Source organism: Coregonus clupeaformis, chromosome 30 (assembly GCF_020615455.1).
Source record: "Coregonus clupeaformis isolate EN_2021a chromosome 30, ASM2061545v1, whole genome shotgun sequence".
Classification (NCBI taxonomy): Eukaryota; Metazoa; Chordata; class Actinopteri; order Salmoniformes; family Salmonidae; genus Coregonus; species Coregonus clupeaformis.
Genome location: NC_059221.1, coordinates 32840089 through 32867039, shown reverse-complemented (window position 1 = coordinate 32867039; position 26951 = coordinate 32840089). Strand labels below are relative to the sequence as shown.

Sequence of the window (26951 nt, the reverse complement as noted above, 5' to 3'; positions counted from 1 at the left end):
GTCAGAGCAAAAACCAAGCCATGAGGTCGAAGGAATTGTCCGTAGAGCTCCGAGACAGGACTGTGTCGAGGCACAGATCTGGGAAGGGTATCAAAAAATGTCTGCAGCATTGAAGGTCCCCAAGAACACAGTGGCCTCCATCATTCTTAAATGGAAGAAGTTTGGAACCACCAAGCCTCTTCCTAGAGCTGGCCCCCTGTTCAAACTGAGCAATTGGGGGAGAAGGGCCTTGGTCAGGCAGGTGACCAAGAACCCGATGGTCACTCTGACAGGGCTCTAGAGTTCGTCTGTGGAGACGGGAGAAACTTCCAGAAGGACAACGGTCTCTGCAGCACTCCACCAATCAGGCCTTTATGGTAGAGTGGCCAGACGGAAGCCACTCCTAAGTAAAAGACACATGACAGCCCGCTTGGAGTTTGCCAAAAGGCACCTAAAGACTCTCAGACGATTAGAAACAAGATTCTTTGGCCTGAATGCTGGTCTGATGAAACCAAGATTGAAGTCTTTGGCCTGAATGCCAAGCGTCACGTCTGGAGGAAACCTGGCACCATCCCTACAGTGAAGCATGGTGGTGGCAGCATCATGCTGTGGGGATGTTTTTCAGCAGCAGGGACAGGGAGACTAGTCAGGATCGAGGCAAAGATGAACGGAGCAAATTACAGAGAGATCCTTGATGAAAACCTGCTCCAGAGCGCTCAGGACCTCAGACTGGGGGCGAAGGTTCACCTTCCAACAGGACAACGACCCTAAGGACACAGCCAAGACAATGCAGGAGTGGCTTCGGGACAAGTCTCTGAATGTTCTTGAGTGGCCCAGCCGAGCCCGGACTTGAACCCGATCAAACATCTCTGGAGAGACCTGAAAATAGCTGTGCAGCAACGCTCCCCATCCAACCTGACAGAGCTTGAGAGGATCTGCAGAGAAGAATGGGAGAAACTCCCCAAATACACGTGTGCCAAGCTTGTAGTGTCATACCCAAGCAGTTGAGTAATATCTCTACATTTATTAAGTGTTTGATAACACAACATTAATTACATTCTCAATGTTTGCTGCAAGGTAAGCAATTAATATAATAGTTTTATTTGATTTATGTATATACTGTTTATGGAGTTGTAATTTCTCTCAATGCAAGAGAATAAAATAATTTCATATCACTTTTAATTTGATACTTACTCTAAATCAATAATGAAACACACACGCGGCAGGTAGCCTAGTGGTTAAGAGTGTTGGGCCAGTAACCGAAAGGTTGCTGGTTTGAATCCCTGAGCCAACTAGGTGAACAATCTGTTGATCTGCCCTTGAGCAAGGCACTTAACCCTAGTTGCTCATGTAAGTCACTCTGGATAAGTGTCTGCTAAATGACTAAAATGTAAACTAAATATTTGCATTACAAATTCCTCTAAACAATCTACTCTGCATGAAATTTGCCAATGGTGAAAGGTCAGTACAGTAGATCAGAAATGGTGAAAACAAAGTCTGCCTTTCTGGCATTGTAGTCCCGTGTAGCTCAGTTGGTAGAGTATGGCGTTTGCAACGCCAGGGTTGTGGGTTCGTTTCCCACGGGGGACCAGTATGAAAAAAATAATAATTATGCACTCACTAACTGTAAGTCGCTCTGGATAAGAGTGTCTGCTAAATGACTCAAATGTAAAATGTTGTACACTGTCAAAATGTCAGTTAACAAGGAAACTCTTAATCTCCAGCTTGCCTCCCATTGGGCAGAGGTTGTGTTGCTGATGTGTCGACCAGTCATTAGGACTGCAGTAAATCTTCCCAAGCAGGGAGCAAAAAAATGCATGCTGCCTTGTTCTCTTTTATCTGCCCTTGTTCACTATCCCCAGTCCCAGATCTGTCCAGTTTGAATAGAGATGTAAGAACTATGACAATGAATAGCATTTAGCCCACCAGAAGGGTAAGTGGAGAAATTACCCTATTCGTAATTTGATACAGTCCAGTCCTTTGTGATCAGAGAGAGGGGTCAACAAGGGTAGAGAGAAAGTTATCGGATTGGAACTTAACCAACAAACAGCAAACACACAGGAGCCCCGGTGTGACAGGGACTCTCACATACCTTCTCTCATTCGCTCAGGCAAATTCCTCTCTCTCTCTCTCTCTCTCTCTCTCTCTCTCTCTCTCTCTCTCTCTCTCTCTCTCTCTCTCTCTCTCTCTCTCTCTCTCTCTCTCTCTCTCCCTCTTCCCACCTGCCCCAGGACTAGACACCCAGCATCTCTATCCCAGCTCTTAAAGGAACACTTCCATCGCAAATGGTGGAAGAGACTCCATGTTATATAACCCAGACGATCCTACACTTACTTATGACTTGCTTATGACTTTAGCAGTTGATAGCTTCTTTACCCAGGGTATACTCCAAAGTATCTCTCTTCCCCTTTTTGTCACCCAGTCCTGGGGATAATTATGTCCCATTTAGGTACCTGTAGTTATGTCTGACCTCTTGACAGAGCCAATTGCATGGTTTAACTCCAGAGAAACCAAACACAGAGCAGTGCCTTCCAGGCTTAGACCGCTTAGTCACTTCCTCCTCACTTCCTGAAGTGTTTAAGACGTTGTGACAAAATTATCCTCACATTCCGTCAATTAAGATACTACATGTTCTGAAACTGTAGAGGTTTTCATCTATGTAATGATTGATAGCCTACCTACATAACACATACAGTACATAAATAATCATCTGAGTTTTAATACAACAGATACATAATCGAAATGTGGAACCAAAATGTAATGTATCAGATCTGACTTCTCCGAAGGTGCTAGTGTGTGACACCTGTGCTAGTGAAAGGGCTGGCCTGAGCACTCTAAGGGAGTGTGTTGGTTGGAGGAATACAGATAGTTAGCTTCAGTGCCTCTAATGATGCATACTTCCCTCCATGTAAGGCAGCCAGAGGAAATGGTGCACTAGCCTGTTCTTGTCTGGAGCTGAGAATGCCCATTAACACTCTTTCCCCCTCAGGTGATGACCACCTGAGAAATCAAAGACAACCGTGTCTGCAACTACCCCTCTCCCTCCTTATACCGCCCCACACCCACCCCGATCCAGCCACTCACACACCCCCTCCTCACAAACCATAGATTGTATTTGTATTAGTATTTATTACGGATCCAAGGCAGCAGCTACTCTTCCTGGGGTCCAGCAAAAATTAAGGCAGTTATACATTTTAAAAACATTACAATTCATTCATAACAGATTTCATAACATATTAATATATGTGTGCCCTCAGGCCTCTACTCTACTACCACTTATTGTGATAGTGACAGTATACTAATAAGCTCAATCTGGACTCATACCAACATCTTGGAGCTAAATAGAAATGTCAGCAGTGACACAATGCTTCTGTTCAGTGTGAGAAAACAAACTATCTGCATTTACTTTATCCAATTCAACCAATAAAGTTTTCTCTACACTTGGGAGGTAGGCCTAAGTTTGAGAAAGAATCACATTTGATTTTGGTAATCACATTTCTGCTTATCTTCATGTTAGGACAAGGATCCTGAGGTGGCGTCTGATAATTGTAAGGAATGTGTATAGGGTTACATTATATAAGGCTAAAGATTCCGTCAGGTTCATTCCAAACAATTTGATGCTGCCTTGTTTGATTATGAAAGCTTTTTAATTAATCCCTCGCAGTCTCTGAATTTCTTAATTACATTTACATTTACATTTTTGTCATTTAGCAGACGCTCTTATCCAGAGCGACTCACAATTAGTGAGTGCATACATTATAAAAAAAATAAAATAAATCATACTGGCCCCCTCGTGGGAATCGAACCCACAACCCTGGCGTTGCAAACACCATGCTCTACCAACTGAGCTACATCCCTGCCGGCCATTCCCTCCCCTACCCTGGACGACGCTGGGCCAATTGTGCACCGCCCCAAGGGTCTTAAAAAAATAGGAAAATATATTTATCTGTGTGTAAACACTGTCAAGGCCTCCTCTGAACCACAAAGGCCAAAACACTGCTGGCCTTCTAACCTGTTGTCATTGTCATTGGCTCTAACCTCAATCCTATAACTTTCTCTTGTCCCTCTCCCTTTGTGTAAGAAACTTCATAACTTCCTGTGACTGTCCTTAAAATCCATAATAGCTGTGTTTCTCCTAACTTCTCCTCTCTGGGATGTGTGATTCACTGAGTCCCTGAAACACAACACAAGCCATCTAGAGCAGCAGATAAAGTTAATTAGGGAAGGGGACCATCGATCAAGGCCAGTGCACTCATAGGTACGTGTGGGATGGCACCTCAATGGCAGGAAGTGCTTGGACTTGACTCTAGTGAACGCGGAGGGGAGAGCCACGCAATACACCCATAAAGTGTACTGTAGGGTTGGTCAGTATAACTAAAACTGCTCACCACTTTTTGTCTTAGGCTGAACCATATTAGTTGAGAAAGAATGTCACCATGATAGCAGCCTACAGTAAGTACATAACTGTTTATGTATGTTGATATTTGTCAGTAGGATTTATTCTGTGTACTACAACAGGTGCATACTAGTTACATACTACACTGAACAAAAATATAAACACAACATGCAACAATTTCAAAGATGTTACTGAGTTACAGTTCATATAAGGAAATCAGTCAATTTAAATAAATAAATTAGGCCCTAATCTATGGATTTCACATGACTGGGAATACAGATATGCATCTGTTGGTCACAGATACCTTAGAAAAAAGGTAGGGGCGTGGATCAGAAAACCAGTCAGTATCTGGTGTGACCACCATTTGCCTCATGCAGTGCGACACATCTCCTTCACATAGAGTTGATCAGGCTGTTGATTGTAGCCTGTGGAATGTTGTCCCACTCCTCTTCAACAGCTGTGCGAAGTTGCTGGATATTGGCGGGACCTGGAACACGCTGTTGTACACGTTGATCCAGAGCATCCCAAACATGCTCAATGGGTGACATGTCTGGTGAGTATGCAGGCCATGGAAGAACTGGGACATTTTCAGCTTCAAGGAATTGTGTACAGATCCTTGCAACATTGGGCCGTGCATTATCATGCTGAAACATGAGGTGATGGCGGCGGATGAATGGCACGACAATGGGCCTAAGGATCTTGTCACGGTATCTCTGTGCATTCAAATTGCCATCGATAAAATGCAATTGTGTTCATTGTCCGTGGTTTATGCCTGCCCAACCATAACCCTACCGCCACCATGGGGCACTTTGTTCACAATGTTGACATCAGCAAACCGCTAGCCCACACAGTTGGTGATACAGTTGAAACCGGCGTGCCAGTGGCCATCGAAGGTGAGCATTTGCCCACTGAAGTTGGTCACGACGCCGAACTGCAGTCAGGTCAAGACCTTGGTGAAGACAGTGAGCATGCAGATGAGCTTCCCTGAGACTGTTTATGACAGTTTGTGCAGAAATTCTTCAGTTGTGCAAACCAACAGTTTCATCAGCTGTCCGGGTGGCTGGTCTCAGACGATCCCACAGGTGAAGAAGTCAGATGTGTAGGTCCTGGGCTGGTCTGCGGTGGTGAGGCCAGTTGGATGTACTTCCAAATTCTCTAAAATGACGTTGGATGCGGCTTATGGTAGAGAAAATAACATTCAATTCTCTGGCAACAGCTCTGGTGGACATTCCTGCAGTCAGCATGCCAACTGCACACTTCCTCAAAACTTGAGACATTTGTGGCATTGTGTTGTGTGACAAAACTGCACATTTTAGAGTGGCCTTTTATGGTCCCTAGCACAAGGTGCACCTGTGTAATGATCATGCTGTTTAATCAACTTCTTGATATGCCACACCGGTCAGTTGGATGAATTGTCTTGGCAAAGGAGAAATGCTCACTAACAGGGATGTACACTAATTTGTGCACAACATTTGAGAGAAATAAGCATTTTGTGCATATGGAAAATGTCTGGGATCTTTTATTTCACCTCATGATACCTGGGACCAACATTTACATGCTGTGTTTATATTTTTGTTCAGTGTACATACAGCTCAGTATCACCCCTATGTGGAAGACATGGGTTAGCTTTGAAGCATGTGTGCTGTAATTGCTATCACATTTGCTCTCAGAGCCAAGCGAAGAGCTCTGGACTAAAATTAGACAAGGGAGAGTGGAAAACAAAATGTAATTTAGATTCTTTTGTTGAAATGACCTTTGGAAATATAACTCATTCTAGCGAGCAGATAACTGGCAAATGTCTCTGTTTGGATATGCAATATACATTAATACAGTTGTCAAGGAGCCACTCACACCCTTTCCGTGTATACAATGGTAAGGTCCTCAGAGCCCAGGGCTAGAGGAGCAGATGACCTTAACTCAAACTGAAGCAAATAAAAAAGAGGGAGGGAATCTTATATTTTTTTATACACTCTAATTATATTAGTCCCACATTCTGTAGAATTTATGTGAATTCTGCACTCTTTCTGACCTTAAGAAAACCCCAGAATCAAACCTGCATTGTGGTATTTACACAGTAGTTCTTTGTGTCATGGTAATATAAAATCACAGAATGAATTTGGGTTCTGTGAAAACCTACTACTGTACCAGGTTGTGTACATGGGCAGACTTTGTCAACAGACACTTAAAGACATTGAACGAGATCTTAACCACAACAAATTCTTAACATATTGTACGAATTGGATTAGTAACAATAATAAAAAAATAAAATAAACATTAAATCGGGACACGTTTTGGCTCAAATCCCAAGCCTTTATAACATATCTTTTACATTGCCATTGTGAGTTGGATTGAATTCCAGTCATGCAGCAATGACGTAGGACTATATACTGAGTGTAAAGCACACTATATCCTGTAGATGGAGATGTTACTCTTTCAACAAGTGCTACAATATCAGAGTGGGGGTAAAAAAACAAACATTCACTCATATTGTAATTAATTATAGGCCCAATTTCATAGAAATCTGGAAACACTGGACAGCTACTTTAAAATAATCTGCTTCATACAGTGATTAATTATATTATTATACATAAGATCATTATATGTTTTTATTACAGGCATTTCACACTATGATATTTGCCCTGGTTTTCATTAGTCATCATAAAACATGTGTGTTCTTTATATTTTATATTGTCGGTAGCTAGTGTAAATTTGTATTTTGTATTTTTGTATTTATTAGGGATGCCAAGGCAGCAGCTACTCACCTGGGGTCCAAACATATTAAAGCACTTACATTACATATAAAAATATATATAAAACAGTACATCATATGACATTATTACACCACTACCTATCTACAATACAAAATGTTTAATACCACCATACAACAATATCACAATGTGTGCATATGCATGTTTCTATACCCTTGTGTGTGTCTCTTCACAGTCCCCGTTGTTCATTCATGTGTATTTTTACCAGTTTTTTTAATCTGATTTTACTGCTTGCATCAGTTACCTGATGTGGAATAGAGTTCCATGTAGTCATGGCTCTATGTAGTACTGTGCACCTCCCATAGTCTGTTCTGGACTTGGGGACTGTGAAGAGACCTCTGGTGGCATGTTTTGTGGGGTATGCATGGGTTTCCGAGCTGTGTGATAGTATTTTAAACAGACAGCTCGGTACATTCAGCATGTCAACACTTCTTTCAAAAACAAGCAGTGATGAGGTCAATCTCTCTTCCACTTTGAGCCAAGAGAGACTGACATGCATGTCATTAATGTTAGCTCTCCGTGTACTTTTAAGGGCCAGCCGTGCTGCCCTGTTCTGAGCCAACTGCAATTTTCCCAAGTCCCTCTTTGTGGCACCTGACCACACTACTGACCAGTAGTCTAGGTGCGACAAAACTAGGGCCTGTAGGACCTGCCTTGTTGATAGTGTTGTTAAGAAGGCAGAGCAGCGCTTAATTATGAACATACTTCTCCCCATCTTAGCTACTGTTGTATCAATATGCTTTGACAATGACAGTCTACAATCCAGGGTTACTCCAAGCAGTTTAGTCTCCTCAACTTGCTCAATTTCCACATTATTCATTATGAGATGTACAGTTGAAGTCGGAAGTTTACATAAACCTTAGCCAACTACATTTAAACTCAGTTTTTCATAATTCCTGACATTTAATCCTAGTAAAAATTCCCTGTCTTAGGTCAGTTAGGATCAAAACTTTATTTTAAGAATGTGAAATGTCAGAATAATAGTAGAGAGAATTATTTATTTCAGCTTTTATTTATTTAATCACATTCCCAGTGGGTCAGAAGTTTACATACACTCAATTAGTATTTGGTAGCATTGCCTTTAAATTGTTTAACTTGGGTTAAACATTTCAGGTAGCCTTCCACAAGCTTCCCACAATAAGTTGGGTGAACTTTGGCCCATTCCTCCTGACAGAGCTGGTGTAACTGAGTCAGGTTTGTAGGCCTCCTTGCTCGCACATGCTTTTTCAGTTCTGCCCACAAATTCTCTATAGGATTGAGGTCAGGGCTTTGTGATGGCCACTCCAATACCTTGACTTTGTTGTCCTTAAGCCATTTTGCCACAACTTTGGAAGTATGCTTGGGGTCATTGACCAAGCTTTAACTTCCTGACTGATGTCTTGAGATGTTGCTTCAATATATCCACATAATTTTCCTTCCTCATGATTCCATCTATTTTGTGAAGTGCACCAGTCCCTCCTGCAGCAAAGCACCCCCACAGCATGATGCTGCCATCCCCATGCTTCACGGTTGGGATGGTGTTCTTCGGCTTGCAAGCGTTCCCCTTTTTCCTCCAAACATAACGATGGTCATTATGGCCAAACAGTTCTATTTTTGTTTCATCAGACCAGAGGACATTTCTCCAAAAAGTACAATCTTTGTCCCCATGTGCAGTTGCAAACCGTAGTCTGGCTTTTTTATGGCAGTTTTGGAGCAGTGGCTTCTTCCTTGCTGAGCGGCCTTTCAGGTTATGTCGATATAGGACTCGTTTTACTGTGGATATAGATACTTTTGTACCTGTTTCCTCCAGCATCTTCACAAGGTCCTTTGCTGTTGTTCTGGGATTGATTTGCACTTTTCGCAGCAAAGTACGTTCATCTCTAGGAGACAGAACGCGTCTCCTTCCTGAGCAATATGACGGCTGCGTGGTCCCATGGTGTTTATACTTGTGTACTATTGTTTGTACAGATGAACGTGGTACCTTCAGGCGTTTGGAAATTGCTCCCAAGGATGAACCAGACTTGTGGAGGTCTACCATTTTTTTTCTGAGGTCTTGGCTGATTTCTTTTGATTTTCCCATGGTGTCAAGCAAAGAGGCACTGAGTTTGAAGGTAGGCCTTGAAATACATCCACAGGTACACCTCCAATTAACTCAAATGATGTCAATTAGCCTATCAGAAGCTTCTAAAGCCATGACATAATATTCTGGAATTTTCCAAGCTGTTTAAAGGCACAGTCAACTTAGTGTATGTAAACTTCTGACCCACTGGAATTGTGATACAGTGAATTATAAGTCAAATAATCTGTCTGTAAACAATTGTTGGAAAGATTACTTGTGTCATGCACAAAGTAGATGTCCCAACCAACTTGCCAAAATTATAGTTTGTTAAAAAGAAATTTGTGGAGTGGTTGAAAAACAAGTTTTAATGACTCCAACCTAAGTGTATGTAAACTTCCGACTTCAACTGTAGATAGGAGTTGCAGTAATTTGGTTTACCTTTAAGTCAATTCAATTGAATACTTTTCTTAAGTTGGATTTTATGTGTAAAAGAATTTGCCTTGTATTTCATTTGAATCTGTTCATCAGATATAGCTACTGTTACAGAGTATACTGTAGACACAGAACATCAAACAGTTTGTGTAGTTTTCGTTTTTACTAAAAATAATTTGCAGTTTACGAAAATAGCGGAACAAAATATGATACATCCAGTCATATATAATGTGTCTGAATAATACATACAGTAAGTACAAATAAATGTCATAATATACTGTGATATTAAATTAGCATAGTGGTACAACATCCTTCAAGAGGATAGAAAGGAACAGCAGCTTAAGGGAGATAGAAAAGAGAGAATTTGGAGTGAGGCACTGACACAACCTGTCTTAGTGTGTTAAAGACAACCACACGCTAACACCAGGTATCTCCTACCCTGTTCCTGGAGAGCTACCATCCTGTAGGTTTTCATTCCAACCCTAAGCTAGCACAGCTGATTCTAATGATTAGCTGGTTGATAAGCTGAATCGGGTTAGTTACAACTGGGGTTGAAGAGCCCTTCTCTACACTGTAAAAACTAGTGTTACCTCTAGCCCACTGACTTAAGATTTCAGGTTGAATCAATTTGATCAACTATTGTCACTCATATTACGTTTTGTCAACTAATTTTGAACTAATGAGTTGACATAACCGATTGTAAGGCAGCCAGGTAATTTATCTTCTTAAGTTGAATAGTTTTTTTTGAACAGTGCAAAACTACTTTTGATATCATCAGTGTGGTATAAAACTGGGCAAATGGTGTCCTAGATGGTCAATATGATAGGAAACAAATGCAGGGCTGTGCTGAAGACTAACTTGGAGGTCACCTATTAAGATTATTGATGTTGACTGTTGAATTATTGTCAAAATTCATACTGTGCATTTAGGGGTAGGGCTATGGGGGTAGAAGGGAATGGGCTGTCCATTGAGGGGGGTGGGACAAGGGTGAAAGTAGGGTGAGGCTGGGGGCCAGTCTGTTAGAGTGAGTTGACCGTGATGAAGACGTAGATCCGGGCCAGGAACGTAGTGAAGGTGCCCTGTCTCCACAGCTTCATCTCCACATCGATCAGAAAGTCCCGGGGCTCAAGCACCTGCCTGTGCATGTACACCGCGCCCGTGTAGGCGTTCAGCTTCCGCGTGCTAAAGTAGTTCTCCTCGTTGCCCTGGGTGATGCTGATGATGACGTTGTCCCCGGAGTAGGCGGGGGAGGGGCCGATGCGGAAGATCTGGGCGGGGATGACAATGTTGGTTTGGAAGCTCAGATGGTAGTAGGTGATCCTGAGAGGAGAGTTCTGACAGTCCAGGAAGTTGGGACAGCTCTGTCGTTCACAGCGCCTAGAGGACCAGCCAATGAGAGAGTCAGAATCACATAGAATCACTATAGTGAAAAACGATATTAATCAGAATGAAAAAGACAGACTCACAGAATGAGAACAGTCAAAACATGAGCCAGAGAGTCAGAGTCATGGATTCAACACATCATAAATAATAACAGTCAAATGGGCAGAATCGTATAGGCAAAACATGACTGTTTTTCCAGGTCATTTCAGAATAAGATAGAAGAGAAATAAAGCCATAAACTCAATAATGCGATCCCAGACAGCTCTTCTGAATCCTAGCTGATCTATCATGGCCTCTGTGTCCACTGTGGCCGTTCTGTTTCACAGCTTTGATCAGATTACCCAGCCTGACACATTCCCCTCAAGGGAAACATTGTTCCTTCCTTCGTACACTCCACTAGATTGGAGAAAAACCTCAAAAGAACTTTGAGAAAATCAAGAGAGCACAGTTTGCCAGCCCCAGAGGGCAACATGAAAATACCTGTGAAAATGCCCATTCATTGTTGTTTGAACTTTTCCAACAACACATAAGATTAAAATGCTTCAATTCAACTGTAGTTCCTCTCTTTTGCAAGGAGTCCTGGGATAATGGATTAGTTGAGATACAGTCACTTACATGTCAGAGGATTTGCGGTAGTTCTGTGGACAATTGAAGGACAGACAGCGAAAGCCTCCCTGGATGTTGTAGCAGGTCTCAGCCAAGGAACAGTTATGGGCCCCGATGGTACACTCATCTATGTCTGTAACCCAAACCATAGTCAGCTCAGAGGTAATGTGTTTGTGTGTGTGTGTGTGTGTGTACAGTATGTGTGTGTGTATTATGTGTATGTAATGTGTGTATAAGTGTGTCCTCACCTCTACAGGAGCGTCCGTTGGGGGACATGGTGTAACCGTACTCGGGACAGGCACACTGGTAGCTCCCTGGGACGTTGACACACTTAAAGGAACACAGGTGGCCAATGCTCTGGGCACACTCATCAATGTCTTCACAAGTGTGTCCATCCTCCCTCAGGTAGGAACCCTGTCTGCAGTAACACTGGTAGGAGCCGTAGATGTTGGCACACTCCTGACTGCAGGGGTTGGTTAGACACTCATTCACATCTGTAAGACATTCAAAGATGGAAAAAATACTCCTAAAACACTGTCATGACGTCCATGATGCCACAGAATGCAACATATGTCTGTGTCTCTATGTCTCTCCACCAACATCCACTACTGTCCTATCAGTCCAATCTCACAGTCCCCTAGAGTTGTGACGGGGGAACAAAAGCCTTCTCTGTCCTGCTGGGGGTGTTGCAGGACACCCACACACAGACAGACACACACCCACACACAGACAGACAGACACACACCCACACACAGACAGACAGACACACACCCACACACAGACAGACAGACAGACACACACACACCCACACACAGACAGACAGACACACACACCCACACACAGATAGACAGGCACACACCCACACACAGACAGACAGACACACACCCACACACAGACAGACAGACACACACACACCTTCACAGTTCTTGCCATCCCTGGATAAGCTGAACCCAGCGGTGCAGGAACACTGATAGGATCCCGGGGTGTTCTCACAGGTCTGGGCACAAAGGCGGCCAGGGTAACGCCAACACTCATTCACATCTAAAGAGAGTGGGGGGAGAGTGTGAACATGTGTGTGTGCATGAATTAGTGTGTGTGTCTGTGTGTGAGAGAGAGAGAATGTGCATGTGTGTGTGAGTGTGAGTGTGAGTGTGTGAGTGTGAGTGTGAGTGTGGCTGTGAGTGTGAGTGTGAGAGTGAGATTGTGAGTGTGAGTATACAAAACATATGTATGTGTGTGTGTGCATCATCTTAGTGTGTGTATGTGTGTGTGAATAGGGGTTGGAAGTGGAGGGGCCAGCTGCCTGCTGATAAGTCTAAACACGCCACTGGAGTTCATTATTATTAAAGTCACGTACCAGTGAATCAGCACACTGTCCTCTGCAGATAATGGCTGGCTGGCTGACTAGCTGACCAGCTGACTGACTGACTGACTGTCTGGCTGACTGGCTGACTGACTGGCTAACTGCAGCCCAAAGGAACAAATCAGAGCAGCAGGAGTTAAGACTGCAGCAGGAGAGAGCTGCCTGGGAGACTAACTGCAGCAGGAGAGAGCTGCCTGGGAGACTAACTGCAGCAGGAGAGAGCTGCCTGGGAGACTAACTGCAGCAGGAGAGAGCTGCCTGGGAGACTAACTGCAGCAGGAGAGAGCTGCCTGGGAGACTAACTGCAGCAGGAGAGAGCTGCCTGGGAGACTAACTGCAGCAGGAGAGAGCTGCCTGCGAGAGAGACAAGTAGGGGAGAGAGAAAGAGTGAGAGCAGCATCTGGAAATGTTTTCCATTTTCCTAAAATTGTCATCCATATTTCAACTAGCCTACCAAAACCACCCAGAACTAGACTGACAAAGATTTGTATTGAAATAAAAAAGTGAAAAGGGAGAGCTTCTCCTCTTGAGGTCAGTAGGCCACACAGTACCTACCCACACAGTACCTACCCACACAGTACCTACCCACACAGTACCTACCCACACAGTACCTACCCACACAGTACCTACCCACACAGTACCTACCCACACAAGTCTTCCTGAACATGTCATACTGGTAGCCCGTCTGGCAGTCACAGCGGTAGGAGCCGGGCAGGTTGTGGCAAATCTGTCCCTCCCCACAGTGGTGCAGAGCACTCTGACACTCATCCACATCTGGACACAGGAAGTGAGGAAGAGAGGAGAGATACAGAGTGGGTACTGTGGCTCAATGTCAACCATCTCTATTAAAGGCTTGTTGATGGTATTAACCATGGAAATGAAAACTCCACAGATCTCTATACCTCTCCTCCTCTTACCTATGCACCTGGCTCCGTCTGGGCTGGCATGGTAACCACGGCTACACATGATGATCTTCCTCTGGCAGCTGTAGGATCCCACAGTGTTGATACAGTTAAAGCCAGGACTGCAGGGTTGGCCCACTACACCACATTCATCTATGTCTGATGGATGGAGAGGAGGATAGAGGTGGGTAGGGAGGATGGACAGAGGGAAGAGAGAGGGTTGGAGACATAGAGGGAGGGAGGGAGGGAGGGAGGATGGACAGAGGGAAGAGAGAGGGTTGGAGACATAGAGGGAGGGAGGGAGGGAGGGAGGGAGGGAGGGAGGGTGGATGGATGGACACAGAGGGAAGAGAGAGGGTTGGAGACAGGGAGGGAGGGAGGGAGGGAGGGACGGAGGGAGGGAAGAGAGAGGGTTGGAGACATAGAGGGAGGGAGGGAGGGAGGGAGGGAGGGAGGGAGGGAGGGAGGGAGGGAGGGAGGGAAGAGAGAGGGTTGGAGACATAGAGGGAGGGAGGGAGGGAGGGAGGGAGGGAGGGAGGGTTGGAGACATAGAGGGAGGGAGGGAGGGAGGGAGGGAGGGAGGGAGGGAGGGAGGGAGGGAGGGAGGGAGGGAAGAGAGAGGGTTGGAGACATAGAGGGAGGGAGGGAGGGAGGGAGGGACGGGGTGAGAAGGGAAGATAGAAAAGGAAGAACAGAGGACCACGGGAGGACAGGGCGAAAGAGAGGACAGAGTCAGAGAGAGATGGCAGCCATTTAGTCACATTGTGTTCCTCAGAGGCAGTCGCACATCATACACTCCCATTCCCTGAGATCATTTTGGTGTGTGTGTGTGTTTCCCTCTATTTTCTCATCTTCTAACCCTGCCTTTGACTGTTTTTCAGTGGTTCAGAACTGCCTCGACATGCCCCAGTTTCTGTCCCCCAGGCTCATTCCTCAGCATCAGAATGTACTGACTGGAGGAGGGTTGGCTTTCATCCGCCCCACTGCAGCCCACTGTGCTCTGCTCCCCTCTGATCCCCCTCCTGTGTGGCATTCAACCCCTCTTTACATGGTCTGGCCTGCTGGGTGTTGGTTTAAACCCCACTATCTGTATGGCATTCAACCCCTCTTTACCTGGTCTGGTCTGGGTATAGCATTACATTTATATTGACACACTTCTACAGTTATGTTCATAATGTTACAATCATACTATTAACCAGCCCAGCCCAGTTAGTCCCGACAGCCCCTCTTACCAATGCAGTTCCCATGTGTGTCCTGTGTGAAGCCCATGGAGCAGCGAGGTTTGGCGTTACACCTGAACGAGCCCTCACTGTTCACACACTCAAAGCCTGGCCCACAGTTATGAGTCCCCTGAAAACACTCATCAACATCTGTAGACAGAGACAGGAATAAACAGGATGCATGCTAGAAATTAAACCTAATATATGACCAATTATTTAAAAACAAGTTTGGTTGGTGATCTATTGTCAGTTTGTAATCAATCTATTGTAATTCATTAAGTTGCTTAGAGGAGAAGCAAAACTCATATGTTGCAAGCCTGTTAGCGTGTAGTGTCTACTGTAACCACTGGGTGTCACTGTGTTACTGTGGCCTTGAGACATCAGCTACAGCGCTCCTGAATTACCCGATAAATCATTTCACATAGATCTATTTAAACACTCTCCCTCCCCTTTAAGAAAACAATCAACAGCAAAAAGGTTAATTCTCCAACTTCAGAGAGGATCCTAGGAATGTTCCCCCCACCAATCATCCTCATTTCATTAGCACTACAGCAGATATAGCTTATTATTTCTACATGATGAATTATCTCCAGTGAGTCAGATGATAGTTATGTGCATTAGTCTTCCTATTCTCTGGTGTTTGTGTCTGTGACAGTAGAGAGCAGTGAGAGCAGTGAGTTCCCCCAGAGCACAGCTTCTTACAGCTCTTCCACCTGTCTACACTGGGATTCCCCTAATGTCAATCATCCTGACACATCTGCTGTTGTACAGAGCCTTATCACTGCAGGGAAATCACATCTGTCATAAACAGGGCTTAGAGAGCTAACTTCTGTATGTGTGTGTGTGTGTGCATGCATGCAGAAAGCAAGTGTGTGTGTGTCTGTGTGTGTGTGTGTGTGTGTGTCTTCCTCTGTCCATGAAGCCACACATACTGTATGTCTGTGAGGCTCTATGATCCCTGTAGGGACATCATACAGTATGTACCATGCTAATGCCTCAGCTTGGCCCCTGGTTAGGATAGGGCCTCAACTAGCACATTAAGACCATCCTGGCCCCTGGTTAGGGCAGGGCTTCAACTAGCACATTAAGACCATCCTGGCCCCTGGTTAGGGCAGGGCTTCAACTAGCACATTAAGACCATCCTGGCCCCTGGTTAGGGCAGGGCTTCAACTAGCACATTAAGACCATCCTGGCCCCTGGTTAGGGCAGGGCTTCAACTAGCACATTAAGACCATCCTGGTCCTGACACTTGCCTGGCACGGCTGGCACAGGACTGAGTGAAGCTCAGACAGACCCAGACATTCTGAGACAGAGAGAGACAGTGGCCAGGGACAGGAATAAACGTGTGAGAGATTGGCAGGGTGCTCAGTCGCAGTCAAAGCAATACTGTAGGAAGGTAATTGGCTCATGACAAATCGAGGAGGGAGCTGGCTCGACAACCTCACAGAGGCCAGGGAGTTCACTCTACCCAAGCAGGGACAGCAATTATTGGCTAAGAAATTGGGGAAGACAATCAACTCCTGGAGTAAGCAGTGAAGAGAGAATTCAGTGAGGAGAGAATTTGCTCTCTTTGTAAGATGTGGGAGGGGAGGGGACTTCAGTCGATGAGAGGGGAGTTTGGTCGATGTGAAGTAATGGGCAGGGAATTGAAAGGGGAGTAGAAACATAACAACACAGTCTCCATCCCACACTCCAACCAGCCGTCGCAAGTGGCAGCTGTTATGAGCACTGTGTTTAAATGCTAATTTGGTTGACTCATTGCTGTGCGAGTTTCATTTACGTTGAAGCCCAGAGCACTCTCCACCAGAGCACATTGAGACCCATCTCTCCCTCCATTTCCCTCTAGTAGTCAACAGCTGCTCATCTCACAGCTCTATCTCAGAGCACACTGGCTGTGTGTAGAAGTCCAGCGTTAGCGTATCCTGCCAAGTGTGGGCAATGGAAATAATGAGAAAGGCTGTGAGGTTTCTCCACCGACATAAACACAAGTCAAGTGAGATCTTCGTAAAGAGGGTAAAACCTAATTCTAATACCTAGTCTGTAATCATATTCAGCATCAAATAGACTTGTTTGTGTGGTCAGTTGAGAAATTGTGTAATTACTATACTATGGCTTACATGAAGCATGGTTCAAGATCTAATTGGCAGCTCCCAATCTCTGACTCGTAGTCACTCCCATGGGTGGCAACTGTGATTGTAAAACTAAACAATGTGCTTTCCTCACATTGTGAAAGGTCAAATTAATACACACCAGTTGTTGTGTTGCTACTAGTTACAACTATACATGGGTCTACTGGAGAGTGAACGCTTTGGGTGTTGCTACAGGTTGCAGCTACAGTACTGTCTCCATACCTTCACAGACGTCGTTGTTGATCTGGTAACCCAGAGAACATGTGATCTGACGCTGACACACAAAACTACCAGCCGTGTTCACACATCTCTCGTTCATCTGACAGGTACGGGTGGACATCAAACACTCATTGATATCTGTGTGAGAGAGAGGTGGAGAGAAAGAGGGAAAATGAGAGAGAAACCAAGAGAGAAACCAAGAGTGAAACCAAGAGTGAAACCAAGAGAGAAACCAAGAGAGAACCCAAGAGAGAACCCAATAGAGAAACCAAGAGAGAAACCAAGAGTGAAACCAAGAGAGAAACCAAGAGAGAACCCAAGAGAGAACCCAATAGAGAAACCAAGAGAGAAACCAAGAGTGAAACCAAGAGAGAAACCAAGAGAGAAACCAAGCGAGAAACCAAGAGAGAAACCAAGAGAGAAACCAAGAGAGAAACCAAGAGAGAACCCAATAGAGAAACCAAGAGAGAACCCAAGAGTGAAACCAAGAGTGAAACCAAGAGAGAAACCAAGAGAGAAACCAATAGTGTAGGAGGGGAGATACAAAAGCAAAAAGAAAGAATGAAAGCATGAGAAAAGATGGAGAGAGAGGGGAGTGGGATAGAAAGGGTAAATCAGAGTGCGAGAAAGAGAGAGGGAAAGAGAGAGAGAGAGAGAGAGAGAGGGAAAGTAAGCACATTAGAATAAACTAGTCACCCCTAGTCCTGTGTAATTCTCAGTGTAACACAGTGCCAGTCCCAACTAGATTAAGCAGCCTGGCCCTGGCCTCCACAGAGAGAAGGGATTGGGGGCACAGCCACAGGGTATAAATCTCACACAATGAGAGATCTGTCAAAACACTACACCACCATTCATAATGTCACAACAGAACAATCCACTGCCACCAAGCAGGAAGTCTCAGTCTGCAAGACGAGATGGTTTATCCCTTAAATATGGAATCAGAGCAATCTCTAACAAGGGTGACGTAACGTATGCTTTCTACGAGATGACTTAAACAGATACAGTAGCTCACTAATCAGCTTCATCGTAACAACTGTACAATCCCATATTGTGTCTCAACCAGTAGATGTGTGTGACGTATAGTACTGTAGGGACAGTGTGAGATCACAGATAGAAACACATTTAATCCCATAGTGGCGCCAGCCTCCAAGTATCAGGCTCTGTTTGTCTGCAGCCTGGCGTCTTCTTCTCCAGTGTCATTGTGAGAAAAGGGGATTAGTGCTCTGGTTAGCAACGTGCATGCACTGCCCACCTGAGGACCTTTCCATTTCCTGTGTTTGAGGAGTGCAAAAATCCACTTAAATCTGGATTGATTTCTTTCATTTTACTCTGGTGACTCTTTCCAACTCTTGCTTGTGCCATTAGTTTTTTCCCGTTAATGTAATGACTGGGGAAACCTTTGTAATGACCTGCCAAACACACTCCGGTAATGGCTGAAATGGGCTCAATGGAATACATCGGCTTTCTGTTGCATCTATAAAAATGCTAACACTTCGTCTGGGATTTAACGCATCGTCTCGGCAGTTACATCACAAGAAAGAGAAGAAAGATAACTTTATTTTGTGCAATTGAAATACGCTGAAATAAAAGTACCTTCCGAATACTCGGATTATAGTGATATTACAGCTGAAGTCGGAAGTTTACATACACTTAGGTTGGAGTCATTAAAACTCGTTTTTCAACCACTCCACAAATTTCTTGTTAACAAACTACAGTTTTGGCAAGTCGGTTAAGACATCTACTTTGTGCATGACACAAGACATTTTTCCAACAATTGTTTACAGACAGAAAATCAAAAGAAATCAGCCAAGACCTCAGAAAAAAAATTGTAGACCTCCACAAGTCTTGTTCATCCTTCGGAGCTATTTCCAAATGTCTGAAGGTACCACGTTCATCTGTACAAACAACAGTACGCAAGTATAAACACCATGGGACCACGCAGCCGTCATACCGCTCAGGAAGGAGAAAGCACGGGGGTGGCAGCATCATGCTGTGGGGGTGCTTTGCTGCAGGAGGGACTGGTGCACTTCACAAAATAGATGGCATCATGAGGAAGGAAAATTATGTGGATATATTGAAGCAACATCTCAAGACATCAGTCAGGGAGTTAAAGCTTGGTCGCAAATGGGTCTTCCAAATGGACAATGACCCCAAGCACACTTCCAAAGTTGTGGCAAAATGGCTTAAGGACAACAAAGTCAAGGTATTGGAGTGGCCATCACAAAGCCCTGACCTCAATCCTATAGAACATTTGTGGGCAGAACTGAAAAAGCGTGTGCGAGCAAGGAGGCCTACAAACCTGACTCAGTTACACCAGCTCTGTCAGGAGGAATGGGCCAAAATTCACCCAACTTATTGTGGGAAGCTTGTGGAAGGCTACCCGAAACGTTTGACCCAAGTTAAACAATTTAAAGGCAATGCTACCAAATACTAATTGAGTGTATGTAAACTTCTGACCCACTGGGAATGTAATGAAATAAATAAAAGCTGAAATAAATAATTCTCTCTACTATTATTCTGACATTTCAAATTCTTAAAATAAAGTGGTGATCCTAACTGACCCAAGACAGGGAATTTTTACTAGGATTAAATGTCAGGAATTGTGAAAAACTGAGTTTAAATGTATTTGGCTAAGGTGTATGTAAACTTCAGACTTCAACTGTATGTCTGATCTCTCAAACAATGTAAAGTACGTATAGATAGGTGTAATCTAGAGCCAAGTGTTTTGATTTTAAATCACATGGGTATCCTTCTCTTGACACACTTGTTGAATTAGGCAAGAGAACGTGATAATAACGGTAATTAATAATTAGCGAGGTAGTAGAGTGCAGGTAGGCCAAGTTTTTGGTGGCTGCAGCCCAGTTCCACTCCTTTATATTAATTTATTCTTATATGCAAATACACCCAGTGTATATGCAAATAAGGCAAATTGTATTTTAAAGTCACAGGAGGTTGGTGGCACAGGTAATGGCTGGAGCAGAATAAGTGGAATGGTATCAAATACATCAAACAAATGGTTTCCATGTGTTTGCTACCATTCCATTCGCTCCGTTCCAGCCATTATTATGAGCTGTCCTATTAACGCAACATATAAGGTATTGGTTTCATGAGCTGAAATAAAAGATCCAATACATTTTCCATATGCACAAAAAGCTTATTTCTCTCAAATGTTGTGCATACATTTGTTTACATCTCTGTTAGTGAGCATTTCTCCTTTGCCAAGATAATCCATCCACCGGACAGGTGTGGCATATCAAGAAGCTGATTAAACAGCATAATCATAACACAGGTGCACCTTGTGCTGGGGATAATAAAAGGCCACTTTAAAATGTGCAGTTTTGTCACACAACACAATGCCACAGATGTCTCACGTTTTGAAGGAGCGTGCAATTGGCATGCTGACTGCAGGAATGTCCACCAGAGCTGTTGCTAGAGAATTGAATGTTCATTTCTCTACCATAAGCCGCCTCCAACGTCATTTGAGAGAATTTGGCAACCGCAGACCACGTGTAACCAGGCCAGCCCAGGACCTCCACATCCAGCTTCTTCAGCTGCGCGATCGCCTGAGACCAGCCACCCGGAAAGCTGATGAAACTGAGGAGTATTTCTGTCTGTAATAAATCCCTTTTGTGGGGAAAAACTCATTCTGATTGTCTGGGCCTGGCTCCCCAGTGGGTGGGCATGGCTCCCAAGCGGGTGGGCTTGCCCTCCCAGGCCCAGCCATGGCTGCACCCGTGCACATTCATGTGAAATCCATAGATTAGGGCCTAATGAATTTATTTCAATTTACTGATTTCCTTATATGAACTGTAACTCAGTAAAATCATTGAAATTGTTGCATGTAGCGTTTATATTTTTGTTCAGTATAATAAAAAAATACCTGATATACTAAGAAAATGTATATGAGTGCATTTTAAGAAATAATTTGACATTTTTCAATAAATGTAATACCTGAATTCCATTAATTATGTCCGTGCCAGTTCAATGTTTTTTTATTTATTTAATCAAAACGTTTGGAGTATCTTTGTTCATTGTCCAACTGTTGCATTTATTAGAATAGTTTTTAAGACCTTTAAACAATTACGATGACCATTGCTAATCTGGTACACAGAGAGCAGCTCTGCACTGCTCCGGGGGCACTGGGGGGAAACTGAAGAGAGACCGGAGTCAGTGACAGCCATTCAGAGACTCTGCCAGACTGGAACTGCTGAAATACTGAACTGGTGTGCCCTCTGTGCATGTGTGTGTGTGTGTCTTTTTTTTTTTTACCATCACAGGATTGTCCATCAGCCATCAGAGAGAACCCAGGGAAACAGGAGCAGCCAGGCCTTCCAGCCACTGGGGAGCACTGTTGCATACAGGGGCCATTTCCTGCTCAGAGGGTCACAACACAGCTCAACATCACACCAAAACACACCACAACACAACAGTAGTCAGGGTGACATAAGTCACAGGGGGCCAGTCCCTGGCCCTGCATGTGTGTTATATAACCTCTGTGTGATTTACTATATCCCTGTGTACTAATTTCCTGTTTCCACTTTGACCCCTGACCTGATCATATTGAATTTCCTCCTGCGGCCCACTGGGACGGGACCCCACCCTGGAATTATGGAGCCAAACACACACACCCTGAGGAGACCCCCACTACATATACTATGCTGAACTACATGGGGATGGCTGGATACTTCTCAATACACACAGGAGCTTCATGGCCTTTGATGCAATCTTAAAACTTATATGTGACATTTAAAAGTACAATGGGTCAAACATAACTAAAATGGACAAAGGCGGTTAAAGTATTTAACTGAAGGAGGAAACATCTGTCATGTGAAGGAATGTGACATGAATTATACTAGAAGGGTGCATAACTGAAAACCTTATGGTCTTTGGGCTCTCTTAGGGGACCTAATTGGTTTCTATTCTGTACCTAATATGCTGTTCCATAATGGTTCCTCTAATGCTGGCGCACCATAATAATGGGACTACTTCCACACACTGATTCCAGACATGCATTTGGGTTCTTCTATCAAGACTAATGACTGATTTTAAGGTATGAAAACACAGTAGACATTGTGGTCTGCCAGGTCTACAGTAGATAAGCACCACTCTGGCCTACAGTCAGGTTCTACCCACCCTCACAGGGGTTAACAGAGGTTGGAGTGGTGGGGGGTGCAGTTGAGGTAGCCTCAACCTCTGGTCTGTCATCCTCTCTCAACTTGTTCTCTTCATCTACCGTCTCTGTGAAAACAGGAATAAACTCATCACGGAAAATACTAATTAAACAGTATAACCAACAAACCGCCCAGTCATCCTGTCTTGGTGGTTAAAGAGAAAGCTGTGAAATGCCTTCAATTCATCCACAGATATGAGGCTAGGCAGCAACAGGGCACAGATGAAAGTTCCCTTAGAGAGAGAGTTGTGGTACGACAGGAAAAGGCATGGCCTGCAGACAAACCTGTGTTTTTATCAGCATGCAGACTCACTGCACCTTTCTGTAAAGTAGGTCTCACATTAGATTCCTGTTGAGACAGGCTTGTGCTGGTGAAAGCCTCATTCGATAAATGTATGGCACACTTACAGTAGCCTACAGTACAGTAGGTTGGAAATACCTGAACATACTGTCTTTACTTGTCTAAATGTATATAGGCTACTGTTGTGATAACTGTGAAAAGAGGCTTTATCAAAACAGTATGAGATCTGGGGGCCTCCTGAAGGCACTGATCAGTGCTAGAGGCGTTACTACAGATCCGGGTTTGATCCCGGGCTGTGTCGCAACCGGCCGTGACCGGGGGACCCATGAGGCGGCGCACAATTGGCCCAGCGTCGTCCGGGTTAGGGGAGGGTTTGGCCGGCTGGGATGTCCTTGTCCAATCGCGCTCTAGCGACTGCACGCTGACTTGGGTCGCCAGCTGTACGGTGTTTCCTCAGACACATTGGTGCGGCTGGCTTTCGGTGTAAGCGGGCAGTGTGTCAAGAAGCAGTGCGGCTTGGCGGGGTCATGTTTCGGAGGACGCATGGCTCTCGACCTTCGCCTCTCCCGAGTCCGATGAAACAAGACTGTAACTACCAATTGGGGAGAAAAAGGAGGTAAAAAGTACCAAAAAGAAGAAAAAAAATGAGATCTGGATAACAATGATCATTCTGAATCAGAGACAGTAGGCAGGAAGCAACGTTCAGGCCAGAGCAGGAAAATCATATGCTGTCAAAGTGTGGACAAATATAGACAGATAGTCTGGCAGGAGTCTGAAAACACAGAATGCTGTTAATCATACTGTTGAGAGAGTGGCTGTGGAAAATGGTTTGGCACAAAGCTACTACACTCTGGAATCAGTCATCCTTCACTGGTTTTATGTAATTAAACATAACTGTTCTATACTTTAGTTATTAGCCTGGGTGCCAATCAGTTTTTCCACTTCATCCAACTTGTATTGCCAATTAAGGCAACTGTGTGCCGTTATTCAAGGCCCAAACAGACAGGCAACCAGGCTACTAGCTATGTGGTCTTGCACATATAGTATCGTGGAGTACTGTACAGTACAGTGCATGGTCTGACATACTCGAACAACCTCAGAGTAGTTTTCCTTTACCTGGCACACAGCTGACTGCGTCCTTCTGCAGCACATAGCCAGGGTAGCAGGCACACCTGAAGGAGCCAGGGGTGTTGATACACCTGTGGTGGCATAGTGTTCCCTGGTAAACCTGGCACTCATCTACATCCTCCACCTCCAGCGGGCCCTCCACCGTGTTCTCCCTCTCCTGCTCCTCCTCCTCCCCGATGGAGAAGGCCTCTTTAGGGAACAGACTGTCTGACACTACAGGACAAGGAGAGAGGGCTGTCACTAATAGCCTAACCTCTATGTTGTACAGTAGAATAGAGTCAAGTAAAGCAGAATTTAACCAAGGCAGTTGGATACAAGAGAATACAGAACAGTAACTGCATCTCATTTGTTAAAACTGCATTGTTGGTTAAGGGCTTGTAAGTAAGCATTTCACAGTAAGGTCTACACCTGTTGTATTCGGCGCGTGACAAATAACATTTTATTTTATTTTATTTGTATCTCTCATAGAGGGGTCTATAGTAGTTCCCATCCTCACTCTGGCAGGGCAGTGGGGTGCACAAAGTGGGGAGATTCCACTACAAAGCCTCTCTTTAGTAAGGAGGGGTAGAGTAAAAAAGGCTTTCTTTTGTTTAACTCTGTGCCTTTCTTTGACAGGACAGTGGTGTGTGTAGTGTGTTGGCAGGACAGTGGTGTGTGTAGTGTGTTGGCAGGACAGTGGTGTGTGTAGTGTGTTGGCAGGACAGTGGTGTGCGTAGTGTGTTGGCAGGACAGTGGTGTGCGTAGTGTGTTGGCAGGACAGTGGTGTGTGTAGTGTGTTGGCAGGACAGTGGTGTGCGTAGTGTGTTGGCAGGACAGTGGTATGTGTAGTGTGTTGGCAGGACAGTGGTGTGTGTAGTGTGTTGGCAGGACAGTGGTGTGTGTAGTGTGTTGGCAGGACAGTGGTGTGCGTAGTGTGTTGGCAGGACAGTGGTGTGTGTAGTGTGTTGGCAGGACAGTGGTGTGCGTAGTGTGTTGGCAGGACAGTGGTGTGTGTAGTGTGTTGGCAGGACAGTGGTGTGCGTAGTGTGTTGGCAGGACAGTGGTGTGTGTAGTGTGTTGGCAGGACAGTGGTGTGTGTAGTGTGTTGGCAGGACAGTGGTGTGTGTAGTGTGTTGGCAGGACAGTGGTGTGTGTAGTGTGTTGGCAGGACAGTGGTGTGCGTAGTGTGTTGGCAGGACAGTGGTGTGCGTAGTGTGTTGGCAGGACAGTGGTGTGCGTAGTGTGTTGGCAGGACAGTGGTGTGTGTAGTGTGTTGGCAGGACAGTGGTGTGCGTAGTGTGTTGGCAGGACAGTGGTGTGTGTAGTGTGTTGGGAGGACAGTGGTGTGCGTAGTGTGTTGGCAGGACAGTGGTGTGCGTAGTGTGTTGGGAGGACAGTGGTGTGCGTAGTGTGTTGGCAGGACAGTGGTGTGTGTAGTGTGTTGGGAGGACAGTGGTGAGTGTAGTGTGTTGGCAGGACAGTGGTGTGCGTAGTGTGTTGGGAGGACAGTGGTGTGCGTAGTGTGTTGGCAGGACAGTGGTGTGTGTAGTGTGTTGGCAGGACAGTGGTGTGTGTAGTGTGTTGGCAGGACAGTGGTGTGTGTAGTGTGTTGGCAGGACAGTGGTGTGTGTAGTGTGTTGGCAGGACAGTGGTGTGTGTAGTGTGTTGGCAGGACAGTGGTGTGTGTAGTGTGTTGGCAGGACAGTGGTGTGCGTAGTGTGTTGGCAGGACAGTGGTGTGTGTAGTGTGTTGGCAGGACAGTGGTGTGTGTAGTGTGTTGGCAGGACAGTGGTGTGCGTAGTGTGTTGGCAGGACAGTGGTGTGCGTAGTGTGTTGGCAGGACAGTGGTGTGCGTAGTGTGTTGGCAGGACAGTGGTGTGTGTAGTGTGTTGGCAGGACAGTGGTGTGTGTAGTGTGTTGGCAGGACAGTGGTGTGTGTAGTGTGGTGGCAGGACAGTGGTGTGTGTAGTGTGTTGGGAGGACAGTGGTGTGTGTAGTGTGTTGGCAGGACAGTGGTGTGCGTAGTGTGTTGGCAGGACAGTGGTGTGTGTAGTGTGTTGGCAGGACAGTGGTGTGTGTAGTGTGTTGGCAGGACAGTGGTGTGTGTAGTGTGGTGGCAGGACAGTGGTGTGTGTAGTGTGTTGGGAGGACAGTGGTGTGTGTAGTGTGTTGGCAGGACAGTGGTGTGCGTAGTGTGTTGGCAGGACAGTGGTGTGCGTAGTGTGTGTGCGTGTGCGGGTATGTGACACTACCTCTCTTTGGCACTGCGGTCGGGTCCAGGACAGGCCTCTCTCTGAGGGTGTGCAAGCCGTCTCCCTCCCCCTCCCCCTCATCCCCCTCTTCTCTCGCCACCTCCTCCTCTCCCTCACAGCAGGTGAGGAAGACGTGGCTGCAGGGGTAGCCCAGGTACTTATGGGCCTCACAGCGGTGGCCCTCGCTACGGAACCTCAGCCCCAGAGAGCAGCAGCTACAACACTCCTGTAGGGTGGACAGATTCAACATCAGACTACCATATCTACCACATCATGTGTCTCTCTTCCTCTCTCTTCACTCTCAGCAGGATATCGTTCAGGCTACATGGAGGAGAGCGAAACATACAACTGAAATAGTGACCACTGTGATATAGAGTGGCTGTACAGAAGTATTATATGACTTGAGTTATGTAGATCCCATGGTGGGGAGGTGAAAGACAATATTTAACATTAGGCCAAGGCCTTGAGTATATAATGGCCCCCTACTGTTCTGGGCGCTCTGAGTACTTCCTGGAAGACAGGTCTGATGGCAGATGAATGGTTCTGGAAATCTGGGCTAATACACTACAACTCCACACTACATCACAATGATTTGACTCTCACTGACATCAATAACAGACCTTGAGCTACATAGCTAAATTTTTCCAGAAATATCAAATATCACTGCTTTCAAAATACCGGCGAGT

The 26951-nt window shown here is 45.2% G+C and overlaps 1 protein-coding gene across 2 annotated transcripts in view; it reads right to left on the bottom strand.

Annotated features, from left to right (window-relative positions):
• Positions 1-9754: 9754 nt before the first annotated feature.
• LOC121545400 (fibulin-2-like) overlaps positions 9755-26951 on the bottom strand; it is a 52249-nt gene continuing 35052 nt past the window's right edge. Inside the window, exons 5-16 of one of the 2 annotated variants that reach the window (XM_041855898.2) lie at positions 26266-26491; positions 24023-24247; positions 22569-22673; positions 21705-21806; positions 17439-17573; positions 15100-15237; positions 13883-14026; positions 13611-13739; positions 12518-12643; positions 11851-12096; positions 11612-11735; positions 9755-10990 (exon numbers count right to left, since the gene is read on the bottom strand). In XM_041855898.2, the coding sequence (XP_041711832.1) occupies positions 10633-10990; positions 11612-11735; positions 11851-12096; positions 12518-12643; positions 13611-13739; positions 13883-14026; positions 15100-15237; positions 17439-17573; positions 21705-21806; positions 22569-22673; positions 24023-24247; positions 26266-26491 (2058 nt within the window). In that variant the 3' untranslated portion in view covers positions 9755-10632. The remainder of the gene's footprint in view (positions 10991-11611; positions 11736-11850; positions 12097-12517; positions 12644-13610; positions 13740-13882; positions 14027-15099; positions 15238-17438; positions 17574-21704; positions 21807-22568; positions 22674-24022; positions 24248-26265; positions 26492-26951) is intronic. The other variant, XM_041855899.2, reaches the window with a different exon arrangement.